This window comes from Rhineura floridana, chromosome 8 (genome assembly GCF_030035675.1).
Source record: "Rhineura floridana isolate rRhiFlo1 chromosome 8, rRhiFlo1.hap2, whole genome shotgun sequence".
Classification (NCBI taxonomy): Eukaryota; Metazoa; Chordata; class Lepidosauria; order Squamata; family Rhineuridae; genus Rhineura; species Rhineura floridana.
In genome coordinates this window covers 24845394-24860053 of record NC_084487.1, presented here as the reverse complement: position 1 = coordinate 24860053, position 14660 = coordinate 24845394, and the positions used below count along the sequence as shown (strand labels likewise).

At 42.0% G+C, this 14660-nt stretch overlaps 1 protein-coding gene across 1 annotated transcript in view; it reads right to left on the bottom strand.

The window, feature by feature from the left end:
- The window catches only part of CACNA2D4 (calcium voltage-gated channel auxiliary subunit alpha2delta 4), a 270960-nt gene that overhangs the window by 222396 nt on the left and 33904 nt on the right, over window positions 1-14660 (bottom strand). The window contains 4 exon segments of the mRNA XM_061582150.1: window positions 5581-5594; window positions 5872-5932; window positions 13057-13188; window positions 14199-14361. Coding sequence (XP_061438134.1) covers window positions 5581-5594; window positions 5872-5932; window positions 13057-13188; window positions 14199-14361 — 370 coding nt within the window.

The following is a 14660-nucleotide window of genomic DNA, read 5'->3' as shown; positions in this document are numbered from 1 at the left end:
TGAGGATATGTAATGGTTTTTAAAACTATCTTAGATGCCCATAACGTTTTTAAATGTTCTTAATATTTTAAATGCTTTCATTTAATTTTAAATTTTTATTTATTGTTTTGTTGATTTGTTATTTCATGCCCTGGGTTCCTTTAGGAGGAAGGGTGGGATAGAAACTTTAACAATAACAACTACTAACTTATTAGAACTTTTCTGCTACTCTGGGCTTAGAGAAGCCGAGACTGTGGCAGAGTTTAGCTAATGTGAGAAAAGGAATTGTAAATCCTGGGTAAATGAAAGATGAGATCTCCTTTTTTAATAACATGTCTTGTCAAGAGAAGGAAGTGATTTGTAGATGCCTTTGACAACTCTTTACAATCTATACCTCGTCTCTCATATATTACACTGGCAGTATGGAGGCCAAGGCAATAAGTCTCCTTCGCATTACTAATATTAATGTGAGAAGGCCATGTGGAGGGAGCTCATGCAGCAGCCCCTTCTCCTCCTGAAACTGAAGTTCCTCTGGAAGCAAGACTTGCTAATAATTAACAGGAAGATGAAGGTTGCAATCCTATACAAACTTATTTATTTATTTATTTATTTTAATTAAGTAAGTAATATCCCGCCTTTCCTCCCAGAAGAAGCCCAGGGCGACAAACAAAAACACTGAAAGCTTTAAAACACCTTAAAAACAAAATACTTTAAAACATATTTTTAATTTTTTTTAAAAAAACAACCTTAAAAACATTTTAAAAAGCAGTTCCAGGACAGACTGGAATAAGGCCTCTACTTAAACAGCTTATGGATAGAGGAAGGTACAGTAGGCGCCGAAAAGGTAACAGTGTTGTATGCTCAGAAGCAATGTATTTCCACAAGGACAGTAAAACAGGCAATTGTGGGGTTAAGCCAGCGATGTGTTCATGCCAAGGCCAAACTGCAGATGTTGCTGAGCAAGGGCACGGAATGAGATAAAAGCGCTCGGCAAACCGGAAGCAAGTGTGGGGGTTGTTTTTGGAGCTAGTGATTCTTGTAGCTGTATGTCTTTTGGAATAAAGACTCTTAAACCTTTTAACGCGTCTGAATCTCTACCAGACCTGAAATCCTTTAACCGGGATACTCTCAGCAATCTCTTGTGCCAACTGGGTTCGCTGCATCACACAGAACGACAAACAGGAATGGTGCCTGTCTAATATTCAAGGGGAGGGAATTCCAAAGTGTTGGTGCCACAACACAAAAGGTCCAGATGGTATCTGCAAGAAGCCCTCACCTGCTGAGCGCAGAGATTGACTGGGTATACAAGGGGTAAGAAGAGCTTTCAGGTATCCTGGTCCCAAGCTGTGTAGGGCTTTGTACACCAAAACTAGAAGCTTACCTGGGGGTAAGTCCTATTGAAGTCGGTAAAGCTTACTTCTGAGTAGGCATGTATAGCATTGCACAGCATAAGGGACAGGGATGAGGAGAGTCATACAGGTAAAACCCATACGGTCCCTGTACTGAAATCCAAACCTGACCCATTTTCCTACAGTGGTACAAACCATACCGTGATAGATTTCAAAGCTTCATATTGGACTTTTGTTTTTCTGCTATACCTATCCTGTGTGTGGTGAGATCTTTAGTATGAAATAGGGTTTTCCTAGTTGCTACACATATTTTTTTAGATCAGGGATAGGGAACCTGGTGTTGCTGGACTCTATCATCGCCCACCATTACCTGTACTGGTTGGGGCTGATGGAAATCAAAGTCCAACAACATTTGGAAGGCACCAGTTTTTTGTGTTTTATATGCTTTCTATTTATGGGTGTTATCACTGTAAAGCACTTTGCTACTTCGCATCTCCCCTCAAGTAATTTGTGCCCCACTAACTTGGTATCACACAACTATTCTTTTATTTCTGATTTCTGCAGGAAGTGGTAAGCAAAAACAGCATGGAGCTGGAGGACCACCTTCCATATGAGGGCAGGCTAAAGCATTTGGGGCTCCTTTTTTGTTGTTATGTGCCTTCAAGTTGATTACAACTTCTGGCGACCCTATGAATCAGTGACCTCCAATAGCATCTGTCGTGAACCACCCTGTTCAGATCTTGTAAGTTCAGGTCTGTGGCTTCCTTTATGGAATCAACCCATCTCTTGTTTGGCATTCCTCTTTTTCTACTTCCTTCTGTTTTTCCCAGCATTATTGTCTTTTCTAGTGAGTCATGTTTTCTCATAATGTGTCCAAAGTATGATAACTTCAATTTCATCATTTTAGCTTCTAGTGATAGTTCTGGTTTACTTTTTGGACTACGACCTGGGAGACCAGGGTTTGAATCCCCACACAGCCATGAAGCTCACTGGGTGTCATGGCCCCGTCAGAGGACTTCTCCGATGAGGACGACTCGGGAGTAACAGCAGCAGACCCAGGAGCAGCAGACCCAGAAGGAGCCACGGAGGAAACTCCTGAGAATCCAGCTCCTTCTCCCCCTCAGCTGCAGAGCATCTCAGATACAGCAGAGGCCCTGCAGCCAGACGCAGACAGTGAACAGGATACTCCCCCCTCACCTGCAGAACGTAGACAGCAGAAGGTCAGGCAGAAGAGAGGCCGGCCTGTCCCCTTAAGGCCCAAACGCTGAGGGCTCACACCTGCTGTCAAACCTGCTCCTTATAAGGCACCCCTTGGCTTCAGCTGGTTGCTGACTGCAACGTCAGGCGTGGCTTCGTGTATTCCTGATTTCTTTGCAACGTCTCTTGGACTGACCCCTTGGCAATTGATCCCGGACCTCTACTGACCTCGCTTCTGGACTTCGGACTCGGCAAGTAAGCTTCGGACAGGCCTGGCCCTGATTAGGTTCCCTCCTCATAGGCCTGGCAGATTTACGACCAGACTGCCGGCTAAGCACTTTCTTCCCCTGCCAACGACCCAGGCATTTCCAGCCCCCACCGGCACTGCTGAGTCAGTGCAGAGCTGACACTGGGTGACCTTGGGCCAGTCACTGCCTCTCAGCCACAGAGGAACGCAATGGTAAACCCCCTCTGAATACTGCTTACCATGAAAACCCTATTCATAGGGTCACCATAAGTCGGAATTGACTTGAAGGCAGTCCAACACCCAATTATTTGTCTTTTTTGCAGTCCACGGTATGCGCAAAGCTCTCCTCCAACAGGTACAATACATAAATTATCCACAAGGTGTGGACAGAGATAGGTTTTTCCTCCCTCTCTCAAAATACTAGAACTGGTACTAGATTCAGAACAGATGACAGAAAATATGGGCACACACATTTAATTGATGGACATTGCTGCAACATTGGAATTGCTTTTTATTTATTTATTATTTATTAATGATACTTATTAGTTGCTTTTTTTCCAAAATGAAACTCAAAGCGACTTACAAAAAAGAAAAAAATATCAAAAACATATACAGATTAAAGATAACAGTACAAAAGCATACCAAGCAAAACTCAATACAATAAATAGAACAATACGATAAAAATCGTAACGCACAATACAACTCAAATATAGATTTTAATATGCTTTTAAAGTTTTTTTTAAAAAAAGATGTTTTTAAACCTTGTGTTTTACTGTTTTCAAGGTTGTTTTGTTTTAATATATTTTAAAATCTGTTTTTATTATGTTTTAAAGTGCTTTTAGTGCTTTTGTTTGTTGCCCTGGGCTCCTGTTGGGAGGAAGGGTGGGATATATATCTAATAAACAAACAAACAGGAAGAGGTGACAGCCATCAGTTTAGATGATTTTTTCCTCTTTCCTTTTTATTAATTTGAAAATTTACAGTACATATAACAAGAAAAATATACTACAAATAAGCATAAAAAAGAATTCATATGTAAGGATTAACAAAGAAAGAAAAAATGATAAAGAAAAGCTAGCACAGCATAGCTACTAATCAGAGCTTGGAAGTTACTTTTTTGAACTACAGCTCCCATCAGCTCAATCCAGTGGCCATGCTGGCTGGGGCTGATGGGAGTTGTAGTTCAAAAAAGTAACTTTTCTACGCTCTGCTACTAATACATTCAATGAAGAAAAAGCATGTCTTATTGAGAAACAAAATTTACATCTTTGTGTTTCATCACACAATTCAATATACTAATCAAATTGAAGTCAGGTTTATAGTATAACAATGCAGAGTAAAAACACACAGGTTATCACAGGAAGGCATAAATTACAACTTAGATGCTTTTAAGGGAGGCTTAAGACAAATTTATGGAAGGTAGGTCAGTGTGGTGTAGTGGGTAAGGTGTTGGACTACAACCTGGGAGACCAGGGTTCAAATCCCCACATAGCCATGAAGCTCACTCGGTGACCTTAGGCCAGTCACTCCTTCTCAGTCTCATGAAAACCCTATTCATAGGGTCGCCATAAGTTGGAATCGACTTGAAGGCAGTACATTTACATTTAGGTCTATCACTGGCTATCAGCCACTCAGTTCACAGATAGCATGCAACTGAATGTTAATTATTGGGAAGCAATAGCTATAGTACTCATGCTCTGTTTGTGAGTTTCCCAGAAGCAGCTGCTTAACCCAGCATTCCTCAACCTGATGACCTCCAGATATTTTGGACTATAAAATTCCACCAGCCCCACCCAGCATGGCCCTGGTAGTTGGTGCTGATGGGAATTGTAATTCAAAACATCTGGACTGCACCAGGCTGGGGAGGCTAACTTTAACCACTGTGGAAAGCAGGATGCTAGACTACATGGGCCCTTTGTTCTTATGATATATCATATTTTTAAATTATTTCTTTTTTTAAAAATATTTATAACCTACCCTTCATCCGTAAAGATACCAGGGTGGGATACAACACATAAAACACAAAATACTCTATAATAAATCCATAAAATCCTTTTCAACCAAAAAGGAGCAGCTAAAATCACAGAGCAGGATCAATTTAACAATAGCTAACTAAATCACTGAAAATGCCTGGACAAACAGATAGATCTTAACTTGGCACCAAAATGCTAAGAAGTGTCAGTGCCAACTACACTTCTAAGGAGAGGACATTCCACAGGGAGGGTGCCACTATGGAAAATGCTCTCTTGTGCTTCACTACCTAATGCTCCTCACCCAACTGTGTAAAGGAGGGAAGAGCCACACGCAGGATGATATAAGGAAAGATGATCCTTCATAGATGTACATGCTTTGAATGATAGTGAGCAATTTTAGCATTTTCTTTAGAGACAGTCACATGAAGAAGGAGAAGTTAAAACAGTAAGGAAAAGTTCCCCGAGAGTACCTAGGACATGTCTCAGAAGGAAGTAAAAGCTGGAAGGAAAAAACAACTTAGGTCCCCTCCACATGTCCTTTTTATTGCACATTCATTATGATCTGTGCTCATGATGCTATCGGGGTGGTCATACGTGATTCTGCTTTCAATGTTTGCACCTGCAAAGGTTTTGGTGTGCACATACTGCTTGGCTTCCAATTCAGTGCATATCCTGTATTTCTGTCCCGCTTTTGTTATGCTATAGCCCCTCCAGACAGCAATAATGTAGTAGCATTGGGAAATCACCTCAGAACAACTAATAAAGCAGAATGAATCCACCACAAATGTACTATCATGTCAAGAACATGTTGCAGAATACACCCGGAATAAAACACCAGCCTGGAGCAGCCTCTAAAGTTCCAGTTTGTGTTTTAATGCATGTTTTAAGAAGGCCAACTCTAGCTACATACGCACTTAAACACTTCATGCTCAAGAATAGTCAACAGGGAGTATGAACTACATTTTCCAAAGAAAAGATGCATGGTAAGGCTTGCACACTTGCCATTAGAATTCCTCAAACCACACTAAAGGAGGGAGAGAAGCCAACAGGTAAGCCAAAATCTAAAGAATGCTATGGGACAAGGATTAAGCCAAAATCTATATGAAATCGTTTCAAAATCTCTCACCAGCCTCGATTTCTGCAGTCAAAGGACAGGACTCCATTTTTATCTGTTGTCCATTTCATCCCTGTGAATACACCAAAACAAGTTGCTATGGACCTGGTATATACAGGAATACAACAAGCCCTATTATGTAAGTATCAGAACTTGGGTCATTGGCTAGGACCCTCCCCAGCATTACGCTATCACAACAGTTGCTTTTTCTCAACATCCTTCTTGAGATAGAGCAACTGGAACTGTTCTCAGCATCCCTCAGGTTATTCTCTCTCTCATATTAGCTACTCATAACATTGCACATGCCTTTTTTTAGTATGGTGATTGGCATAAATGTAGAAAAGAGGAAAGAAACTAGGGGAAGAGAAGCTAGGATAACAAGGGATGAACGCAAGCAAGAGGAGTTACATGTTCTTCAGCTTCATTTCAATATGGGGGAAGGACAGAGGATATGCCAAAGAATTTATGGAAGAGGTAGGTTTTGAGGAACTTAGAGAAGCAGAATGGAATTACAGCCAACTGAAATACTATTAGTGTAAGGTGACACATAGATAGGAAGCTGTTTATAGCAAATCAGACTCTTTATTCATCTAGTTCAGCATTCTGACTGGCAGTGGCTCATCTCATGACTTGCTATCTGATTCTATTAAATGGAGATGCTAGAGACTGAACACGGGACCTTCTGAATGCAACCCGTCTGCTCTACCACTCATCTATGGTGCCCCTTCTATAGTCCTCATTGGGAGTGCCATCACAGAAAAGGACCCTTCTCTAGTAGGGTTGGGCATGACAGCGGGGGCCTTTTCTATGATTAGCCCAAAATGAGGGAATGTTTTGCCTGAGCGGAGCAACCTTTCTGCATTTAAGTGGGCTCTTAAGACACTCAGCAGGCCTATGAATGTTGGAACTGGGTTAATTGGTTAATTCTATTGCTAATGTTAATTTTTAACCTTGTATATTTCAGAAGGAAATCACCCTGTGTTTTATAGATTACAGCAAAGCCTTTGACTGTGTAGATTATGAAAAACTATGGAATGCTTTAAAAGAAATGGGGGTGCCACAGCATCTGATTGTCCTGATGTGCAACCTATACTCTGGATAAGAGGCTACCGTAAGGACAGAATATGGAGAAATTGACCGGTTCCTCATAGGAATGGGTGTGAGACAGGGGTGTATTTTATCACCCTATTTGTTTAATATGCAGAACATATCATATGGAAAGCAGGATTGGACCAAGATAAAGGTGTGAAAATTGGAGGGGAAATACCAATATGCAGACGATACCATACTACTATATATATAACAAATGCTGGTGAAAGTTAGAGGAAAGCATAAAAGCAAGACTACAGCTGAACGTCAAGAAGACTAAAGCAATGACAACAAAAAATGTATGTAATTTCAGAGTTTTATTTATTATTTATTTATTATTTCAATTTATATACCGCCCTTAGCAAAATAGCTCTCAGGGCGGTGAACAAACGAGATAAAATACAATATATCATAATAAAAATACAAAAACATATACGAACAAACAACAAAAAACACAACAAAAACGAAATAAATACTACAAAAATTAAAAATACAGATTAAAAGATTAAAAAGTTAAGAAGATTAAAATGCCTGGGAGCATAAAAAGGTCTTTACCTGGCACAGAAAAGATGGAAGTGTAGGCGCCAGGCGTACCTCTTCGGGGAGGCTGTTCCACAACTCAGGGGCCACCACAGAAAAGGCCCTGGATCTCGTAACCACCCTCCAGGCTTCCCAATAGGTTGGTACCCGGAGGAGGGCCTTAGATTCTGAATGAAGTGAACGGGTAGGTTCATAGCGAGAGAGGCGTTCCACAAGGTATTGAGGTCCCACGCCGTGTAAGGCTTTATAGGTCAAAACCAGCACCTTGAATCTCGCCCGGAAGCAAATAGGAAGCCAGTGCAAACGCGCCAGGACAGGTGTTATATGCGAAGACCGACTGGTCCTCGTCAATTATCTGGCAGCTGCGTTCTGCACCAGCTGAAGCTTCCGAACTGTCTTCAAGGGCAGCCCCACGTAGAGCGCATTACAGTAATCCAATCTTGAAGTTACCAGAGCGTGGACAACGGAGGCAAGGTCGTCCCCGTCCAGATAGGGGCGTAGTTGGGCTACCAGACGAAGATGGTAAAACGCATTCCGTGCCACTGAGGCCACTTGGGCCTCGAGAGACAAGGAAGAGTCGAAAAGAACCCCCAAACTACGTACCTGTTCTTTCAGGGGGAGTGTAACCCCATCCAGAACAGGGTTAACATCCACCATCTGAGCAGGGAAGGCGTTCACCAACAATGTCTCGGTCTTGTCTGGATTGAGTCTCAGTTTATTAGCTCTCATCCAGTCCATTATCGCAGTCAGGCAACGGTTCAGCACATCAACAGACTCACCTGAGGAAGATGAAAAGGAGAAATAGAGCTGCGTGTCATCAGCGTACTGATGGCAACGCACTCCAAAACTCCTGATGACCGCACCCAGCGGCTGCATGTAGATGTTGAAAAGCATGGGGGACAAGACCGATCCCTGGGGGACTCCACAATAGAGAGTCCATGGTGTCAAGTGATGTTCCCCAAGCACTACCTTCTGGTGACGATCCGCGAAGTAGGAGCGGAACCACTGCAAAGCAGTGCCCCCGACACCCAACTCCGCGAGTCTCCCCAGAAGGATACCATGGTCGATGGTATCAAACGCCGCTGAGAGATCAAGGAGAATCAACAGAGTCACACTCCCCCTGTCCCTCTCCCGACAAAGGTCATCATACAGGGCGACCAAGGCTGTTTCGGTGCCAAAACCAGGCCTGAAACCGGATTGAAACGGATCTAGATAATCGGTTTCATCCAAGAGCGCCTGGAGTTGGCTGGCAACCACCCGCTCCAAAACCTTGCCCCAAAAAGGGACATTCGCCTCTGTCTATAGTTATTCAAATTATCTGGGTCCAAGGAGGGTTTCTTTAAAAGAGGTCTCACTACTGCCTCCTTGAGGCTACCAGGGACTACTCCCTCCCTCAAGGAGGCGTTAACCACTTCCTTGGCCCAACCGGTGGTCCCAGCCCTGCTAGCTTTCACTAGCCAAGATGGGCAAGGATCCAGAACAGATGTGGTAGCCCGAACCATTCCAAGCACCTTGTCCACTTCCTTGAGCTGCATCAACTGAAACTCATCCAATAAAGAAGGACAAGGCCGTGCTCCGGACACTTCAATGGATTCATCTGTCACAACATCAGAGTCAAGGTCCCTGCGGATACATGCGATCTTATCTTGAAAGTGTCCAGCAATTTCGTTGCAGCGGGTCTCAGATGTTTCCATAGTATCGTGGGGGCCAGAGTGTAAGAGCCCTCGCACGACTTTAAAAAGCTCCGCTGGGCGGCATAAAGATGATCTAATAGAGGCAGCAAAATAGAGCTTCTTTGCTGTCCTTACCGCTTTTGTATACAACGTATTGGTGGCACTTACCAAAGCATAGTTGTATCCACTGGGAGTTTTCCTCCATCTGCACTCCAGCCTCCTCCTCTCTTGTTTCATCGCTCTCAGCTCTGGAGTATACCACGGAGCTGTATGAGCTCTACACCGGAGGGGGCGCGCGGGAGCGATTGTGTCAATAGCCCGGGTCAGTTCCGTATTCCACAGTGCGACCAAGGCCTCAACAGTCCTATCAGCCGGAAAATCTCCCAGAGCCCTCTGAAAACCTACGGGATCCATCCGGCTCCGGGAGCGGATCAACTTAATAGATCCTCCACCTTTGCAGAGGGAAAGAGCTGCTGTGAGTCTAAATCTCAACAAGCGGTGATCTGTCCATGACAATGGGGTAGATGAAAAACACCCCACCACCAGATCACCATCTCCATGTCCAGTGGCGAAGATCAGATCAAGAGTATGTCCCGACACATGCGTTGGGCCAGTAGAAAATTGAGACAGCCCCATTGTTGTCATGGAGGCAATGAAGTCCTGAGCTGCGCCAGATAAGACAGCCTCGGCATGGACGTTGAAATCCCCCAGTACCAAAAGTCTAGGGGATCTCAACAGCACCTCCGAGACTATCTCTGTCAGCTCAGCTAAGGAAGCTGTTGGGCAGCAAGGTGGACGGTACACCAACAGTATTCCTAGTCTGTCTCCCTGGCCCAATACAAGGTGGAGACATTCCAGACCAGTTGCCGTCTGGACAGGGTGCTTGGTGAGAGGAAAAGAACTCCTATAGACCACGGCGACCCCCCCTCCCCGGCCCTCAGATCTACCACAGTGCTGAACCAAATACCCGGGTGGACAAAGCTGGGAAAGCTGAGTTGATAATGAGTACATTGGACTTGTCAAGAATTATCAATACCTTGGCACAGTCATTAACCAAAATGGAGACAACAGTCAAGAAATCAGAAGAAGGTTAGGACTGGGGAGGGCAGCTATGAGAGAACTAGAAAAGATCCTCAAATTCAAAGATGTGTCACTGAACAGGAAAGTCAGGATCATTCAGGCAATGGTATTCCCTGTCTCTATGTATGGATGTAAAAGCTGGACAGTGAAAAAAGCAGATAACAGAAAATCAACTCATTTGAAATGTGGTGTTGGAGGAGAGCTTTGCTCGTAATTGTAAGTCGTAATCGACTTAAAGACATAACAAGGTTTTATGGATGTTTTAGTTGTGATTTTATGGATTTTGTGTTTTTTGCAATTTTATGGATTTTGTGTTTTTGTTTTGTTGTTAATGCATTGTCAGAATCTTTGAAAATTTTACAGAAAAGTGAGATAGAAATGTTTTAGGTAAATAAAACAGTATCTCTCCATGTAGGTTGCATAACCACATTGACCTCGCGATCCCCCTACTCTGTAGAACAAAACATGAAATGAAAACCTTGATGCCACTATTGTCCAGAGAACATCACAGTTGTAAAGCTAATCAATATTCTGAAGCCAACATCCTATGCACGCTTACATTGCAGTAAGACTCATTGACAGAAGTTTATTAGACAGAGGGCCACCATTAGCCACAGGCAGGATCCTTATCTAATTAAATTCGTCATTACTATTGAGTAGTCTCCATGCTTGAACTGCATAGAATGGGCACAAACAAGGCAAAGTGAAGCACTTCTGTGTCCTATTTATTTCAGCATGAATATAATCTAGAACAGCGATTTCCAACGTGGGCGGTAGCGACCCCCTGGGGGGCGTTACAGCCTTTCAGGGAGGCATTGGCATGACTACAAACTTTAGGGGGGCGTTTGGGTTCATTAGGGGGGCATTGACATTTGGCAGTCTGATGCGACAGTTGAAGCATTTAAGTTTAATTTTATTTAATACTCAAATCATTAATTTTTAAACTGTTTTGTCCCCAGTTAGAATGTATTTAATAGTCTCAATTCATGGAAACAACACTATAAATAGTGTGTGCTCTTTAGTAAAGAAATTCTGAATAGCGGCCAGTGTCATATCAAGGAATGGGGATATTAGCCACGCCCCAGCACTAGGTAATGTTCCAATGGTGTCTTGAGGGATGTTGGAACCAATCATGAGAGAGTGTTTGATAAGCTGGGTGTGTTGGTGGAGGGTGCATTCTTCCAACGGATGAGTGCCGTGTGCAAATGGGTGACGCAGACAGTCAGTTATTCGCTGGCTTTCTTCAGGAATGGGACACACTCTCCACCCAATGTTTCTGTGATGCTTAAATGAACTTGTTTAATGAAACAATGCCGGTAAACTGAACAAGTTTGTTGTTGGTTCATACTGTGTGGACTTAATTAGTTGTTTATATTGCCTTTCCATCTTCTTATCTTGTTGAACGAGGATTTAGTGCAGTGAATCGCATACTAGTGAAGAATCGAAACCATTTGGATATTGTTAGTCGTGGTGACTTAAGACTATTACTATCCAAGTATACTCCAGATATTGTGAAGTTAGCCAAAACTCATCAAGCTCAAGGATCACACTAGTATTTTATAATAAATCTCATTTTATTTACTTTTCTATAACTATGTATGTATATTAATAAATCATACTAAGAATTCAATGTGTGATCTAAGTGCAATAAAAAGGCATGATAAAAGCGATCAGTAATAATCACTGAAAATACCTTTTATGCATTACTCATATTTTAAGGGAAGAATAGGAAGCATTGGCATATACTTAATCTGAGGGGGGCATTGGGCACAAAAAGATTTTGCAAAGGGGCGTTGGGTTGAAAAAGGTTGGGTAATGCTGATCTAGAAGATACAGGATTCATATCCTGTGAATGTTTACTGAGTTTGGTGGGGCCTACTTCCAAGTCAGTATGCACAGGGGATCACACCTTTCTATATGCTTAATACTGGCTGATCCATCCCCTTTATGTACCTATTGTAGGATAGCATGGATTCTGGTTCAGCATACTCCTTTTCACTGAATAATTTAGGACCAAACTACATGTCATGGTTTGACCTTCAGTGCATCCTTTTTCTTTCAGAAATTGTAAGCTAGTAATGGGCGAATCTGTCAATTTTAGTTTCTCCTGTTTCCAGTCTTGCATTTGGTTCTCCACATATTCATATCAGTTTGTGATTTTTTAAAAAAAGAAGCCTTCATTAAAATTCTTCAGCGTTTTATGCAAATTTGTCCTCGTATACATTTTCTATGCAATTTTGGCTAATATACATATCTTTACAAAGCAATATTCCCAAATTTCCATTTTTAGTATAAATTTTTATTGTTTTAGTATCAACTAAAAAAAGAGAAAAAGAGAAAACATCCCCCAATTTTCCTCAATATACTGATTTTTTTTGTATGCTATTTTCACTAATATATGCATTTTTATGCACACTTTATCATAGTAGTTACATTTTTGTACACATTATTTGGCTGGAGAACTACATTGCAAAATTAAGAGCTTTACAAATTTTGAAGGATGGCTATGTTGAGGTTTGTGTATTGTTTTGGAAAGTGCAAATTAGGTAGGTTCACCTTTAAATGCAAACTGAATTGAACTTGACCATCTCCTCCCATCCCAACTGCAAGTACAGGGTTCCAGAGCAAGATCAGACCATGGTGTGAAGGGTAGGGGGGCTTTAGCCCTTGCCATCTACTGTGGTCCCAAGCCGGATCTGGGGCCCCACACCTTCAGTTTGTTTGGGGGGGGGAAGCTCCCATTCAATCCCTGTGTAGTTTATCCGGAAACCCTCATCTTTTCGAGAAAATGCCAGATAGGCACAAGGACTTTTACCTGGGTAAAGTCTGAAGAATCCTGTAGAACTGCCAAAATATTGCCAAGTGAGAGTAGGATCTCTTTCAAAATTGTCGACAAAAACAGCGTTCAGTGATTCAGACATATAAACCCCATTCAAAATTTCAGGATCTGTGACAAAATGAGAGAATGAAGAAACAATAACAAAATATGAATGAGGAAGGAGAAAAAAACCATGGAGGATACAGGTGCCAACAGTATCTAGTCCATCTGCATTTATGACTAGAAGCCTAACAAATAAGCTTCCTTGTTCCAAGCCCATCTAGCATTAAATCATCTACCCCAATATTTTTTATGACTGTCATCTGTCTTCTACAGGCTCAAATATAGGCCTTTCTCTCCTTGCTACTTGACATAATTTGATCAGAGAGAGAGTTCTGACTTAACCCAGGATCTAGGGCCAAATTACATATTACTTATTTTTTTTCTTATTTTTTCCCCTTTTTTGCTAACTGCAGTTCTGTGTGTGCTAATTTGATCGGGGAAGTAGCACAGTAATTGGCGTGTTTAACTATTTACTTCCTGCACTATTTACCTGATCCAAATCACCCCCAAGCTATTATTTGCTCTATGGGAGGGGGAAAACCTGAGCCTGTACAATGGCTGCATCTCTCTCTGTCTCTCTCTCTCTCACACACACACACATACGAGAGAGAGAGAGAGAGAGAGAGAGAGAGAGAGAGAGAGAGAGAGAGAGAGAGAGAGCACAAATAGCACAGCTAGAGGTGAACTTAGGCCAGGATAATAGGGTGAGGAGGAAGTGTTAAATGCTCATTTTCTAAGGAGCTTCCAGTCAAATTAGAAGCTGCCCCCTCCCACTGCATGTAGTTGAACAACAATAATGAAAGATCAGTTATAAATGTTACAGTGTGACATGTCATTTAACACAAAGGATGTTGTCTTCCTCTGAACTTGCATTTTGAAAAAGTGCAGCTGCAAATGTTTACAAATCTAGCATCTGGGCTAGAAAATGTGCCACAGAGTCCATTCACAAGCACACAAAACAAGCAAACCTATGGTCAATCTTTTCCTCGATTCCTATGCTTGTCAACTTTCCTTTGATACTTCATTTGTAGCCTTGTTGCTGCCTTAACGTTAAAATAAAAACAGAAAGGCTCTACCTTTGTTGTAGACATTAGTTGGAAGCTGTATGTCACTGAATGTTGTGTTCACCAGCAGGTTACTAAAGTGCTCATTTGGTTCCAGTATAAATTCATCACCAAGCTCCACATAATTATCATTCTCATCCTTTTCGTTAATGAGAACAGCATTGTAATAATCAAACTGGTGATAAAGAAACATCAGGGAGACAGTATGTAAGATTTCAGCAACTTTCACATTGGTATGACCCCAGTCACCCTCCCCCACATATTCATTTATACTTTAATAAACCCCCACATAAAGCTTTATATCACAAAAGCACATAGATCCACAACTTTTTGATGAATAAGCAGTAAAATTCATAAAACACCTGTTACCTAAGGCCAACTTGCAACAGTTCTCAGCAGACCCAAGGATCACAACCAAATCCCTAGATTCTGGATTCCTCAGTTCCAATCATGTGCCTGGATTTTACTGAGCTG